The 16,612-nt window shown below is 34.6% G+C and overlaps 2 protein-coding genes across 3 annotated transcripts in view; one reads left to right on the forward strand and one right to left on the reverse strand.

Annotated features, from left to right (window-relative positions):
- The window catches only part of LOC114326387 (caspase-8), a 94,174-nt gene that overhangs the window by 55,360 nt on the left and 22,202 nt on the right, over positions 1–16,612 (forward strand). The window lies entirely within an intron of this gene.
- LOC114326388 (uncharacterized) overlaps positions 7,311–16,612 on the reverse strand; it is a 35,046-nt gene continuing 25,744 nt past the window's right edge. The window contains exons 2-3 of the mRNA XM_028274748.2: positions 14,024–14,839; positions 7,311–7,771 (exon numbers count right to left, since the gene is read on the reverse strand). Coding sequence (XP_028130549.1) covers positions 7,349–7,771; positions 14,024–14,812 — 1,212 coding nt within the window. The 5' untranslated portion in view covers positions 14,813–14,839 and the 3' untranslated portion in view covers positions 7,311–7,348. The remainder of the gene's footprint in view (positions 7,772–14,023; positions 14,840–16,612) is intronic.

The raw sequence follows: 16,612 nt of genomic DNA on the forward strand, positions 1-16,612 counted from the left end.
CACCAGTGTGCCGCGGGACACTGGTTGGGAACCTCTGATATAGACGAATCCATTAAACTCACCATAAAACAAGAAAACAATAATTCACTTTCTTTTCTGGTTCTGCTAATTACAAAAGAAGAAACAATATATGCAACCAAAGTCTACAGAAAACCAACCCACACCAACTTCTTCTTTTTCTTCTTCTTCTTCAAGTGCCATCTCCCAACGGAGGTCGGCAATCATTATGGTTATTCGGACTTTGGAGACGGCTGCGCTGAAAAGTTTATTTGTTGTACATCCGTACCATTCTCTCAGGTTGCGCAGCCACGATATTCTGCGTCTCCCTATGCTTCTTTTTTCCTTGAATCTTTCCCTGCATAATGAGTTGGAGCAAGTTGTATCTCTCTCCACGTGTAATATGTCGGATGTATTCCAATTTTCTGGTTTTGATTGTATCTAAGACTTCCATTTCTTTATTCACCTTTCTCAGAACCTCTTTGTTTGTGACGTGTTCTGTCCATGATATTTTTAGAATTCTTCACACACACCCACAACTCGAATGATTCCAGTTTTTAATTGATGTCGCATTCAAGGTCCAAGCTTCCACTCTGTAAAACAAGGTCGAGAAAAGATAGCACCTAGCCAACCTTACTCTTAGTTCTAACTTTAGATATCGTCGCTGATTTGCAAAAAGATGCCAAGTGACATTTTATTCAAAAGAGATAGGTAGGTACGAAGATTCTACCTATTCTGTAAAAAGTGGTCAAGTATATTACTTATTGATGTTGAGATAGTCTCATAATTTTTGGTGCCAAGTAACGTTTTTTGTAAACTGATTGTGTAAAAAGGAGCTAAGTTCCACTCAGTAAAAATATAAAAATGTTACTTGGCCCCTTTTTGCAAATCAGCGACGATATCTTGTGTAGAGCGCTTTTCTCATTTTATTAAAATTCGCTCTAACCTTTTCTATTCTAATTTTAATCTCCTGGAAGTAATCATTTGTGGAGTTGAGCATTGTTCCAAGATATGCATATTGGTCTACTCGTTCGACATTGGTTCCGTTTATGAGCAGATTCTGGTTATGTCTTTAAGTTTTAGATATTCTCATCAATTTTTTCTTCTTGATGTTCATTGTTAGACTGTATTCTTGGCTTAGACTGGATTCTCGTTATGACTTTCAGTTTTAGATATTCTCATAATTTTTTTCTTCTTGATGTTCATTGTTAGACTGTATTCTTGGCTTAGACTTAATTCTCGTTATTTCTTTGAGTTTTAGATGATCTCATAATTTTTTTCTTCTTGATGTTCATTGTTAGACTGTATTCTTGGCTATATATCTCTATTCTGTTCACCAGTCTCTGAAGATCTTCAATATTTTCGGCTGAGATGACAGTGTCATTCGCATACCTAATGCTAATGGGAACTCCGTTCACCTTTATTCCAGCTGTTTCACCTTCAAGAGGGATTTTTAGGATCTCTTCCGAGTAGGCATTAAAGAGAACTGGCGACAATACGCATCCATGTCTCACCCCGCGTCTATTGTCAATTTCATCTGACAGCTGTTCGTTAACACGTACTTTTGCTCGCTGCTTATAGTATAAATTAGATATGATTCTGAGGTCATTGTCGTCTATCTTCTTTAATTTCACGAAATTCATTAATTGTCCATGTCGTAGTTTATCGAAAGCTTTATCATAGTCAATAAAACAGATTTATTTAAATTATTTCTCCAACCACAACGTAAATATCAAGAAAGAAATGATCAAATCCCTATGTATGATAGAGCCCGAAGCACATGCTCCAATAAAAATGCATTCCAGGAAGAAAAAAACCTACTAACACAGGTTTTGACTAAAAATTACTACCCGTTGTTATTTATAAACAAGAAATTCCACACGATTGCAGAAAAGAAACAGCAAAACACTCCAGAGACATTCACAAGAAGCAAAGATCACAACAATACTATATGTAAAGGGTTTATCAGAAAAATTGAAAAGAATAAGAAATAAGTACAATATCATAACAACATTCAAAACAACCAACACTCTGGGATCTATCCTGTCCAAAACCAAACCCAACAACACACAAGAAAGATCCAAAAACTGCATCTACAAAATACCCTGTGTATGTAACAATTTCTACGTGGGAGAAACTGCAAGACCACTAAGTGTCAGGATAAACGAGCAAGAAACATAGATCAAGAACGAAGACTTCGAGAAATCCCCGATATGCAAACATACCTTGGACAACGAGCGAGGACAATAGAAATATGCATCAATAATCATAAAAGAAACAGAAATAAAGAAGAGAAAAGTCAAAGAAGCAGCCCTCATTCTACTTAACGATGAAAAATGGTAGCAAACAAATGCAGCAGGCTTTGGTTGCCAATGCTAAAAGAAGTGAATAACAGGCACATACTAACAATTTTTTTCTTTTTTTGTTTAATGTTTATTTTGCAATCTGTTACATCATATAATAACAATAAGCATATTATATGTTGATTGGTACAATGTCGTGAGAGAGAGAGTTTGTCCAATGATCCACTCTCTGTATGCACTTTTACATTCTTACATTTATGTTAAAAACAATAAAAATTTGTAACTTTACATTATTACATCGATATTAAAAAATAAAATAAAACTATCACAATTTAAAATTAATTTCATATGTACAATTATTGCTGTTAGAATGGTAGATCCAAGGGTGTTCTTATTTTCAGCCTTCGGGTTTCTTCACTGTTGTCAAACAGATTAATTGCCAGTGTGTTTGGATGTTGCTCTAAGCGTCTTGGTAGTTTGTGCTAAGCTGTTTACTCACTGCAGTAACCGTTGGCATCTCTAGATCATTATAAATGTCTCGGTTTGTTACGAACCAAGGAGCATCTACTATACTGCGCAGGGCTTTTGACTGGAATCTCTCGATGATAGCAATGTTCGATTTAGATGCTGTTCCCCATAACTGGATTGCATAGGTCCATACTGGTTTGAGAACTGTATTGTAAGCTAGTAATTTGTTCCGCAATGATAATTGTGATTTTCTGCCAAGGAGCCAGTATAGCTTTTTCCATTTAGTATCCAGCTGCTTTCTTTTTTCCATATGTGGGTACGCCATGTTAGATGTTTGTCCGGGTGTATCCCCAAATATTTTACGCTGTCTGTTTTAGGTATTCGTTCATTGTTGAATGTGATGCTTGGCGTTTCACCATGGCATTTTGTGAATGTTATGTGTGCAGATTTACTTTCATTTATTGTAATTCGCCATTTTCTTGCCCACGTTGCTATATTGTTGAGACTGGTTTGTAGTGTTGTCGCTGCTACTTCAGGATTTCTGTTTACTGCTAATATAGCTGTGTCATCAGCAAAGGACTGTGTCATCAGTACATGGCAGATCAGCCGTGAAGAGTAGGTATAAGACTGGACCTAAGACACTTCCTTGTGGGACCCCTGATTTGATGATGCGTAGTTTAGTTACTTCATTTTCATATCTGACTCTGAAGTATCGTTCTTATAAGTAGGATTTTAGAATCAAATATATTGTTGTTGGTAGCTGCGTTTTTAATTTGTAAAGGAGTCCCTCATACCACACCTTGTCAAAGGCTTTGCTGACATCTAAAAAAGCTGATTCACAGTAACTTTTATCTTCGAATGCTTTGATGATTGTGTTAACAACACGATGCACTTGTTCTACTGTCGAGTGTTTCTGACGAAACCCAAATTTATAGTCTGGGATTAAGCTTTTTGCTGCGACAGTTTCCATCAGTCTCTTCATCAGTAACTTTTCCATTATTTTTGACAAGACTGGTAGTAAACTGATTGATCGATAGGAGCTAGGTTCATTTGACTGTTTTCCCTGTTTATGAATTAATATGATTTCTGCTACCTTCCATTGTGCAGGGAAGTACTTCAGTCTTAGAACTGTGTTGAAGAGTTGCGTCAACATAACGACCGCTTTTCTAGAAAGTTCTTTTAATATTTGGCCGGTAACCAGGTCATAGCCAGGTGCCTTCTTGGGGTCTAAGTGATTTTTTATAACGTCGTAAGTTTCTTGTATTGTGAAGTTTTTAATAGGCTCCATTTGTTGCTCGTTTTCCTCAAGGAATGCATATATTTCGTCGTCTTTAATTCTGTTTGCAGGTGGTAACGGTTGAAATACTTCCTCCAAATATCTACCGAAAACTTCTACCTTTTCTCCATCTGTTTTGGCCCAGGCACCATCAGATTTTCTAATTGGTGGGATTTGATCTCGTGGCTGTTTTAGGTGTTTTGTGGCTTTCCAGAGACTATAGTTAGTATCGGCTGAGGGTGATAAGTTTTGTAGATATTCTGTGAATGATTTATTTTTAAGTCTTCTAAGTGTTTCTTTTAGCTGCCTTGCAGCTCGATTGTATTTTCGTCTATCATCTGGGTGCCTTGTTCTTTGCCAGGTGTTTCTTAGTCTTCTCTTTTCGTTAATAATCTCTCTCACATTTAAGGGGCAGTTTTCTTGTTTTTGCTTTGGTGTTGTGGTAGGAGTTGATTCCCATGCAGCCCTTTGGACCAGTGTTGTGAAGTACTCCACCGCATCTTCGCGTTCTTTTGCATTCTTTAAGGATCTAGCTAGGTTTAGCTTTTCTTCAATTTTATCCCGGAATAGATCCCAATTAGTTCTGTTATTGCATAAGGTTATTGGTTTTTCTTTTAATACTACCGAAGAGTTAATTGTAGCAATTACTGGTGTATGATCAGAGGCAATATCAAAATTTGACTGTATGTCTAGGTATCCTTGTGCAAAACCTTTTGTAATGAAGAAATCTAGGCAGTCAGGTATTTTTCGATGATCTGTTGGCCAGTAGGTTGGTCGATATGTAGATAAATGGTCTAATTTTAATTCCTGTTTTACTTGATGGAGTATTCTGCCTCTACCGGGTGCTGTAAGCCGAGATCCCCAGCTGGTATGTTTAGCATTGTACTCACCCCCTGCTAGGAATATATTGCCAAGACTTTTGAAGAGGTTGGTGAATGCTTCTTTGTTAGGTGGATAATTAGGAGGGCAGTAGGCAGCTGAAACCGCTATTGGCCCTATCCAATCCTCTATGACTAAGCTGACTGCTTGGAGGTATATTTCTTCTACTTTGTTAGCCAAATGGTGTTTAATGCCATCCTTTATTAGGACCATGGCTCCTGCTCTTGCTAGTCTAACAGCATCGGGGTGCGCTGTATTATAACTGGTATATCCATGTATCTTGAAACTAGTGTTAGAAGTTAGGTTGGACTCTGAAATTAGCATTATATCTATTTTATGAGACTCTAAAAATACCTGCAATTCATTTTTATGGTTCAATACACCATTAGCATTCCAGAGAGCAATTTTGAATAACTGTGTCATCTATACTCTAGTTTCCCTGTCTTGTTTTACCTCCAATCTTAGGTTTTTAACCTCTAGTATTAAGTCGTTGATTGAAGCTTGTTGTTTTTCAATAGTTAGCTGCAGTTGTCTGTTTTGTTGCTTCAGGTAATTGATACTAACAATAGCTGAATAAAGGAAGTCAAAAAACAAATCGTCGAGACACAATACATATGCAACACACAATACACGGTCACACAACCATGGACAAAGTTAAAAAAATAATTTCAACAATCACATCTACGGTACAGATTACACAAACAAATTAAGACACAAGAACACTCAAAAAACAGTCAGAATTTGATATTCCTAGTTCAATAATATTACTTTTAAACAATTCTTTCAGCCACACATTGCTGTGGCCAATAAGATCTAGGTAAATTTTGACAGATACAACAGATAAAGGAAAAGAAGACAATTTCACATTGGAAGTACATAGAAGGAAAAATACCTGCATGTTCAAAAGAGTTTCAAATTTACAAATCCACAAGGAAAAAAGTTTTCCTGTAGCTGGCTGTATACCATATATCACAAAAAATTAAATTAAAATCCTTTATAAAAGGTATATACAGTGGTACCTCGATATACGAGCGTCCTAATATACGAGTGTTTTGAGATACGAGCCGCCGAGCGAACGATGTTTTGCTTTGAGATGAGAGCAAAATTTGAGATACGAGGAAAAGCTTTTTATTAAAATTCTTGCCTCTTTTTGGCTACTTACTTGTAACTTTTATTATAAAATAAAAGGTAGTTTTACTAGTAATAGATCTTTACGGCCCCGCCATAAAGATCATTTTACGAGTCTGTACATGACTATTACTTGGACCGACAAATTAAATAGACATTGTAAATTAAATCCAACAAAAAATTTGTATTCCGTTATTAATAAGAATTATTGGTCAGGCCTGGCTAGGTGTTACAACAAGGACCTTAACCTCTGCAAGGACAAAGCTGTGGCCTGAGACTTTAGATGAAAACGTCTGCAAAGAATTTGAACCCGAAGTGTCAGTGGTAGATGAGATTGTTTCTCTTGGAAAATCCATGGGTTTGGAAGTGGATGAGAGAGATGTGAACGAACTTGTCGAGGATCAGTCACAGGAGCTGACAACCGAGGAGTTAAACGAACTACATTCGCAACAGCATACGGTGGTTCAACGAAAAAATAGTTTTGAAGAGGAGCCCGAGTTAGAAGAGGTTGTCTCTACAAGATATATAAAGGAGATCTTGGGAATGTGGGGGAAAGTTGCAGAATTCGTGGATAAAAATCACCCCGAAAAAGTTACAACTGGTCGTGCATCGGAGTTGTTCAACGAAACATGCCTAACACATTTCCGCAATATTCTGAAAGGGAGGAAGAAACCAATCTCTTTGGACAGTTTTTTTTTAAACGAGCTGCAGATGAAATGCGCAAAGTGTGACAAAAAAAGCGAAGACCACTGACGAATAAGCGCTTCCGTAAGCACCTCACTTTTTCTTACGTTTTTACAGAATATATATGTATTTTTTGTTATGTATAAATAAATGTTTATTCTTGTAAAAACATTTTTCTTGTTTAAAAACACTTAACAAAAACAACTAAGGTGATTTTTTGGGACTGGAACGGATTAATGGCATTTCAGTTAATTTCAATGGGGAACATTGCTTTGACATACGAGCAATTTGACATACGAGCAAGAACCAATTACCCTCGTATGTCGAGGCATCACTGTAATTTATTAAAACTCCCTTAAATGGCTACATTTTAGGTTCAGCACTGATTATGATCTCTAATATGATCGAAAACGTTCTGCATTTGTGATCTAGCCCTTTAAGGGAATTTTAATAAATTATATACCTTTGGGATTTAATTCAATTTTTGCAAATTTACTTACCTTGGTGTAAAATTAGATAAAAATGGGCATGAGGAACGAAAGATACAGGCAAGAATAGCAAAAGGAAACAAAAAGTATGGAGCATTGAACAAAATACTTTTATTGACAACTTATTACAAGAAGCCGTTTTCATACATATGTAAAACCAATTCTAAACATTTTTGTTTAATTTTCTCACTATTTTCATTTGGAACTTTTTCTTGGTCTTCTTCTGTTTTACTCATTTGAGCCATTTCTTCCTGATCCATATCCTCCGATAATTTGGTACGGATCAAAGACAAACCAAGTATGAAACCGAATTTGCTATACTCCTTCCACTCCGTTTTCAAATTTTCAAAAGATATGAAATCCTTACAATCAAATCTGGAACAGGTGTCAACCAGGCTTTCGTGGTAAATTCGCAGGTAACGATCTAAGTCGTCGAATATTTCTTTAGTTCCACCTGCATAAAGACAGTATGATAAATCATTCACTACTGTGCTGACATTAGACATTTGGAAATCGATCAGTTTCAGGTCTTCTAATTTACTGTTTTCCTAAAATTAGTAAAAAAATAAGAGCGTGGCACTTGCAGAGTGCCGACAGAAGTGAATGCTTCTTATAAATTCGATTATAGTTGATTAGATTCAAACTGTTCCGATTCGATTTAATACAATTCGATCCCATTAGATTTATTTTATTTAATTTTAATTTATATCATTTATCATTTTATCTAATTTTATTTAATCAACACCAATAGGGTTAAAACCGAACTCAGTCAATAATAGAAAGTTCTGATCTATATCTAATTTTACCATCGAAAAATGTTTCGCACTGTGTTTCGAAAAAACTGAACAAATCAACCCCTACTGGGTTAAAACCACCCCTAAGCTAGTCAAGAATTGAAAATTCCGTATCTATATTTAGTTTTAGTATAAAAACATGCGCCGCTCTATTTTTTTTTCGAAAAACTGAACAAATCAACCCCAATAGGGTTGAAACCACCCCAAACCCAGTTAATAATATAAAATTTAGGATTTATACTTGAAGTCACCCTGAAATTAGTCAAATAATAGATAATTCGGGATGTGTACAGTGCACAGATTCTAAAGGTGTCGGTGGGGGATGGCATCTATGCGCAGTATTATAGTCGGTGTATGAGACAGAAAGTATTCGAAATAATGAAATAACAAATAATATCAAATTTGTCATTTTATTATTTCAAATACCTAGACATTGGCATAGACGCCATCCCCCCACCGGTACCTTTAGAATCTGTTCACTGTACTTATTTTACTAAGTTAAAATAGGTATAGATAAAGGGGCCCACAAACTGCGTTATTCCTCGACATTTTTGTTCAACGAGCAAGTTGGTTCGAACTAAAATGACGAAAAACGGAAATGTTTGGGTTGAAAACTGTCGTTGTTGTTGGCGTGCAAAAATGATGGAATCGAACTGTCGAACTTGTTCGATAAGCACCTCAATTGACTGATCTTTGCCAGATGAGTAGAACGTTTTTATTAGAATTTACATATATGTTTTCCACTTTTTTGCCCATTTTGTTTGTTTACGTTTTGTGTTTGATTTTATGGCAAACGCCGCCGCTACTGCACACAATAAAATTTATTTCATATTCAGACAAACTACTAAACAAAACTGAAGTGTGTGTGCAACTCGTGTTGTCATTTTTGTTGGAACAGGCTTGCTTGTAGAACAAAACTGTCGAGCAATAACGCAATTTGTGGGTCCCTTTAGTATGTTACGGAATACCGCAAATTACGATTTACCACTCGCGTCACGATTTTTGAATGACGCCAAATACGATTTTAGTCCCGTCAAAATTCCATACCGACCGATAAGAAGTATTCATTTCAAAAAATACTTAAATAGATTAATACATAAGAAATGTATTAAATGAGACGTAGGACCTGTACAAGATTAACGAAGAAGCTGAATAAGGTCCTCAAATTTTTTATTTATTCGTTTCAGTAAAACTAGGTGGTAAGTAAGTAACCTCCTTTAAAATGGTTTTTCCAGAAAATTCTTTTATTTTATTCAATATGGTCTCCGTTTACCTCAATACAACGATCCCAGCTATTTTCCAACTTCTTTATGTCGCTCGAATAATATGATTCTGGAAGATCTGTTAAATAGGCATTTATTTCATCAATAATTCACGAGGAAAAAAGTTTTCCTGTAGTTGGCTGTATACCATATATTACAAAAAACAAGTAAAATCCTGTATAAAAGGTATACAGTAGAACCCCGCTGATCCGAATGTTCGGCAAATCCGAACCAACGGAAAGTAAAAAATATTAAAAAATTCAAGACAAAAACTTAAAAACATGTTTATTATACAGAGTAAAACCAGAAAATTGAACAATGTAGGATTAATAGGACTTTAGGACATTTAAAATTTCTTAAAAATAAATACGTACTTTAAAATATGTAGTGCTTATACAGGTTAAATATAAACTTACTTTGGTTCTCTCGTAGTCAACTTGAGTCCAGACTTATTGTCCACACTCTTGTGAGAACGTTTTGTGACTCAAAATCAACGACAATGAAAGCTTTAAATTACTAGTTAGGCTAACTTTCGGATAATCCGAACTTTTCGGAATCCGAACAGGCTGTCCCCCCAATTAGTTCGGATTTTCGGGGTTCCATTGTATTTATTAAAATTCCCTAAAAAGGGCTACATCGCACATGCAGAACGTTTTCAATCTGATAACAGATCCTCTTCAGTGCTGACAAGATGCTGACATGCTAACTACCAAAATACAAAAAAATTCGGTTAACAACCCTTTAAACTTGCTCTGTCATGGAGACATTGACTAAATTTGTGAAATTAAACATGGATGCACAAAATATCACATGTATTGTGCTCAGTGTACCATTTGACCCCAAATTGAGTTGGGCACATGTTGAATGGTTCGTGGCAACTCGAGTTTGGCATAATACATGTGATATTTTGTGCATCCATGTTTAATTTCACAATTATAGTCAATGTTTCCATGACTGATCAAGTTTAAAGGGATTTTACTTTAATATTTTTGTATTTTGGTGGTTAGCATGTCAGCACTGATGATGAACTGTTATTAGATTGAAAACTAGTTCTGTTTGTGATATAGCCCTTTTTAGGGAATTTTAATAAATATACCTTTTATACAGAATTTTACTTGTTTTTCATCAATAATAATTATCTCTTCGTTCCAACTCAATTTTTTTATTTATGAGCCATCTCCTCAGATTTATGAATACATATTAATCGGAGGGGGTCAACTCAGGAGGATAAGCGGGATGCGAAAGCATTTCGAAGCTTAACTCATGAATTATTGTTATTGTTATAACGCTTTCGTAAGCCGGTGAATTGTCTAAGGGCCGGTTGTTCGAACGCTAATCAAGAAGTTGATTATAATTAAGTCCCCTTAACAACCATCAAATAACAACACCCCTCATTCGTACGTCAATCAGTTGATTGTAATCAATTATGTTAATTATCATTATGATAATTAACATAATTGATTGATTAATTAATTATGAATTATTAATTAGCCTAATAGTTATTAACATTATTGATTAATAAATCTCATAGTAATTGTAATCAATTATGTTTTCAGCAACCGAAACAAAGTTGACATTGACAGTTGGTGACAGTAATTAAATATTTGATAATGATCAGTTGATTCCATTTTTCAGTTCTTCTGCATATGGGGCCGTTTATTACTGAGTTCCTGCTTCAATTTGACCAATAACATTCTTCATCTTCTTTTGGCATCATAATCCTGGATGGGCCTTTGCCTGTTTGGCCATATACTTTCATTCAGATTTTCAGGTCGTCTTACATGTGGCCTTACATCCAACCATCTCGTTCTGAGCCTTCAGTTTCTTCGTCTTCCTATCGGCTTCCACTGTAACATTTTCTTTGCTGCTTTTACATCTCCTTGTCTTTGAACATGTCCCAGACATGACAATCTTTGACTTTTCACAATCTTACAATTTCATACCCTTCATTCAATTCATTAACCTCGTCGTTTCTCCTAATTCTCCATGTGCCGTCTTCCTCTTGCACCAGGCCATATACTTTTCTCAGTATCTTTTTCTGGAATGTCCTGAGTTGGGCTTCACCTTTTTTTGTCATTACCCAGGTTTCACAACCATTGGTTACTACGGGTCTAATCAATATTCTGTATATCTAAAAAAGTTATACTTTCTAAAACTAACGTTTTTTTTTGAGATCGTAGCGCCCTAAACCTCGAAAGAGGTTTCTTATCAGACCACTAATGTCTGTCCCACCTTGACTTTACAGTACACGAACATATTATGGCAATGCAATCCTTATGGGAGTTTTTAGCGCGGCGATGCCGATTTTCTTTAAAAGAATTTTCAATCGAACATTACCAGGGTCCTAAAAATGTAGGGCGCTAAAAATGTTAAATTAAAACAACTCGTTACAGTCAATAGCATTGTAGCAAAACAATATTTTTCATTGTGTTTTGTGAGTGATAGTCATTTTCGAAAAGTAATCAGCAATTTTATAATCGATATGCGTAATATTTTTGGTTAAGAATGTTAGAATATCCAAGATTAAAAGTGGATGTTGTTCTATGGTTGTTAATAGGGCTTTTCATCGATTGTCATTTGTTTCGAGCTTCTGTCATGTGTGACATAATATTAATATATCTACGTCATACGTCTTTGGTTTGTATCATTGTAAAATACCAAAAATGGTAGGGGAGCAAAGTATGCTAAATGTGCAGTCACTCGAGCGCTTTGGGGACCTATTGAGTTGTGAAGAGTAGGTCCTAAAACCAAAAAAAGTTAGGTAAAGTTTTCCATTTTAGTGAGCGCTTGCCATTTTTTAATTTAATTTTTCATTTCTAACCATCGTTTTTTCCGATTATAGCGCCGCCATCTATCCATAGTTCGAAAAAATGTTTTGAATAAAAGTTGTTTATTTTTACGTAAAGAATCCAAATCTGGAATAAAAATTTGGGGCTCCTATTTAAGATTTTAAAGTAACCCCCCACCCCACCTCCGTGGGGGGTCGTGTTTGGTACCATTCGATAGATTTTTCAAAAATATCGAACACGGATTTTTTAGTTTTTCGATCTAACGTTTATTTCGCGAATTATTCACTTTTTTTTGTGAAACTTTTTAACTCGCCCATTTCCCTACGCCCCGCTCAAATCGTCAGATTTTTTAAATATACACTCTTTTGCATGTACTTAACTTACCTTATCTTAATCTGACAATTTCGAGTATTTTTAAGGATAGATTTTTTTTTCGGACCCCCCTTAACGAAGTGTTACGAGCCAATATATGGTAGAGGTACATCTGTAGGGCACCAGGTTTCTCCCCATATGATAATCTGACGCGCTCGAGTAACTGCAAAAATCCTCGCTTGGGCTTCCCTACCATAACGTATGACGTAGATATATTAATATTATGTGGCACATGACAGAAGCTCGAAACAAATGACTGAATGAAAAGCCCCTATTTATATATTGACAGTATGTATATGTATAGACAGTTCTGAAGTAATATAAAATAGATTGTCAGTCAAGTTTAACTAAAGTTTTATATTGTTCTACAGTTGAGAATAAATAAACTATTGTTGACGGTCAGTTCACCTAAATTAAATTATAACAAAGACTATCAAATAAGCTAATAATAATTATTACTGATAACATTGTATTGAGTAACTCATTGCTTATGTGGAAAATTTGGATCCTAATTGCAGTTTATCGTTATTCTTAACGACGTCATTTTAATGTGTTTACACCCTCATTAAATTTAGTATAAATTCTAAACTTGAAATTAATTTTAGTTAGTTCATTTTTAGTTAGTTCATTCGATTCGTTGAAGTTCATTTTGTAGTTAGTTCATTTGATTCGTTGAAGTTCATAGACCACGAAAACGATGGAACGACAACTTACTAGAGGCACATTGAAAAAACAGACAGAGTCATGTCGATACAAAAAGAAGAAGAAGAAGAAGTTCATATCGACTATAGTTATTATTGTGGTATTTTTGTGTTACAACGATTGAATTTATTAATGGAGAACAGTTACTCTGAAACATCCCCATGGGATATTTAATATTTATGCGCTTAAATACATTATGTATTATATAAATGTATACAAAATTATTTTTATTTTATTCACATAAAGGTATTTTTTGAAAAAAAATGTTTTAGAACCCCTGACAGCCACAAAATGTCAATAATATTAAAAATCCCCGAGGAAAATAAAATTCCTGTAGCTGGCTGTATGCCATAAATCACAAAAAATACAAGATCCTTTGTAAAAGGTATATTTAAAAAACCCCAATAAGGGTTACATCACAAAACAAAACGTTTTCAAATTAATAGGTAATCCATCATCAGTGTTAAGCCAATAGCATGCATACTATTGGCTTAACACTGATGATGGATTACGTATTAATCAATAATTACTTATTGGGGTATTTTATATATACCTTTTACAAAGGATCTTGTATTTTTTCAATAATATTAATTCCCAAGTTATTTATAGTTATCCTATAGAAAAAAGTATATTTGCTTAAAACCTGTTTCTGATAAAATTTGGCATCACTGTTGGTCATAAGAACCTGTACTGTAAAGTCAAGGTGGGACACACATTAGTAATACACGATTTTTCGATAGTTTCGACAAAATAGGAAAAACAAACATGATCTTAAAAACTGAAAATTCTAGGCTGTGACAGAAAATAGTGGGTAAAAAGATTGAAACTCTTAAATATGATGCATTCATAAAATAGAACAAAAGGATAAGAATAGTACCTACTTTGCATTTAAATAAAACATTGTTGCTCCAACAGTCTCCTTGCACGATTACTCCGTATTTCCCACGGTACGTTGTAGAGTTTTGAAATACCTGAACAACATTTTCTAAAATACCTTCCAATTTTGTAATGATGTTTCTTTGTTTTTTATAATCTAAGTATGTTAAGCAATCCTTCAAACCTTTTTCCATAACAAATTTAAACAACTCTGCCTCCGACATCATTTTCCAGCATGGTATTAGTTCTTTTGATAATGTTTGAAATTCCTCAAAATGTTTTGATTTATAAGCAAAGGAGAGTCCGTGAAATTGTCCGTATTTTTTCAATACACTTTCTACTTGATTTCTGTCAAAAAATTGATCCTTTTTTAAAACGAAGTAACCCATAGCATTCAGATTTTCTAATACAAAGCTTTCCTTTCCTTCATCTAGGTCAGTCTCGTAACACTTGGCTATGTTATTGAAGATTATACTTTGTAAATGATTCAATTGGAGCTCGACAAATTTAGGCCAGATTTGTTTGTAAAAGTAACTTTCATTAAAGCAAATCACCTTCACAGGAAAGTTTTTTCTGACATATTCCGAACTCGTAGACTGCTTTACAACTAGCTTCAAGTGTCTGCTACTGTTTTCGTCTGTTATATTTACATAAAAAACGTCTCCCATAAAACCTTGACCCTTGCCAATTTTCCCACTACACTCTATTTGTGGCTTTATAAAACCCTCTTGCTGAGAAATTTTTTGTAGTATATCTCGTACATTTTGATATAGGTGATTCTTTTCAGAGGTCATATTTGTTACTGACTTTGTTTTTTTTTCCTAAAACAAGATAATATCATTAGATTTCAAGTGGTTTGTATCATTTTTAGATAGCACTTATACGTAGGTAATCCGATAAATACTTGTAGACCAGGGCGGATCTGTGAAAAAACGGCTATTTTTGGATGTGCGAGGTGGCATTCGGATTTTTGCAGATAACGTTAGGTGACAACTTCAACAATAATAATTGACTTATGCTCCTTCTCAAATATGCCCGAAACATTAATAAAAAAATTAAAATATTTAAAAATTTCGAAAAACATCGATTTTTTTCTACTTTCTTTGCTTATAACTTTAAAACGATTCATTTTGGAACAAAGTCGTAGGGAAATAAAATAAAGATAAATGAATTTTGTATGATAAACGACTGGTTAAAAATGTCTTAAATTATTACCCTTTCTGCAAAATAGCAATAAATACCAAATAAGGGGGCAAAATCAGCCTGTTTTTATTCAATGTTTTTCAACCACTTTGGTTTTACTTAGAACTTTCTTAGTTCGCTTAGAAAATTCTAGCAACATACTTAAATCGTTCACCAAATTTCATTAAAGTCCACCTAATATATTTTGCAGAATAATTTTGCAATCTAAATTTTTTTTTAAAAAGTTCAAATTTTTTAAAAACTTTCTGAAGAAAAAGTAGACCATTTAGAAGTTTGCTAATTTTTTTACATATAAAGAGGTTCTCTACCTATCTAATACACTTTACAGAATTAAAATCGGATTATTTAACCGGCCTCAGTACTGTTCTAAAGGTATAAACAATTTTTTGGCTTATAAACAAATACAGTGAGGACGTTTAAGTTGGCATAAATTCATTTTCTCGAGAATAGGCGTCTCTGGAGATAAATCTCGAAACAGGTCGATTTTTATTTTTAAATTCTAATTTTTTGGTATATATATCATACTAGTGACGTCATACATCTGAGCGTGATGACGTAATCGATGATTTTTTTAAACGAGAATAGGTGCCGTGTGAGAGCTCAATCAAAAGGCTATTCAATTTTGTATTCACTAATATAAACATTAACATAATCCACAGAGAACGACAGTTCTCACCAGTGGCGCACAACACCCCTACAAGCGACACTATATATACACGAAATTTTCGATTTTCTAAACCTGACTGAATTGAAAATTGGGCCAAATCCCATCTTAAAGTTTAGGAGAAGACTCGTCCATCCATATGTTACCTCTCCATTTTGGTCCAAGGGTGTGGATTTTACGGCCCTTCCCATTTAAAGCCTGTATTTCGTTCTCGTCCCCAAAACTCACAAAAATTTCAAAAATTTAAGCCCAACCTTTGCGGCTTCTGATAGCACAGATCATTACCTTTCCAACGCATGTTTAATTTTGAAAATCGGTTATACCATTCAAAAGTTATCGAGCTCAGAAATATGACTCAATTTTTATTTAAAAAATGGAAAATGTTTGTGGATATGTATGTATGTATGTATGTATGTATGTGTGTGGAAAAGTTACACAGATCTGAATTTTTTTTCTGTGTTTCAAGAAGGTGTGAGGGCCGATTCAGAACCGGTCTAATTTTTGACTTCTGACTACCCGTAAGCCAGCTAGAGCACTAGGTAGATACAAAATAGCATATTTTTTGGACGTATATATCTTAGGTTCGAGGAAAGACAGGAAAACCGAAAATACACCAAATCAATAGGGTTGAGTTAGGCTTTCAAATGGCGTGTAAGCGATCAAGCTGAGACATACACACTGCTCACCATAGCCAAAAAACTGAAAAATTAAACTTTGAAAATTTTGG

This window comes from Diabrotica virgifera, chromosome 2 (assembly GCF_917563875.1).
Source record: "Diabrotica virgifera virgifera chromosome 2, PGI_DIABVI_V3a".
Classification (NCBI taxonomy): domain Eukaryota; kingdom Metazoa; phylum Arthropoda; class Insecta; order Coleoptera; family Chrysomelidae; genus Diabrotica; species Diabrotica virgifera.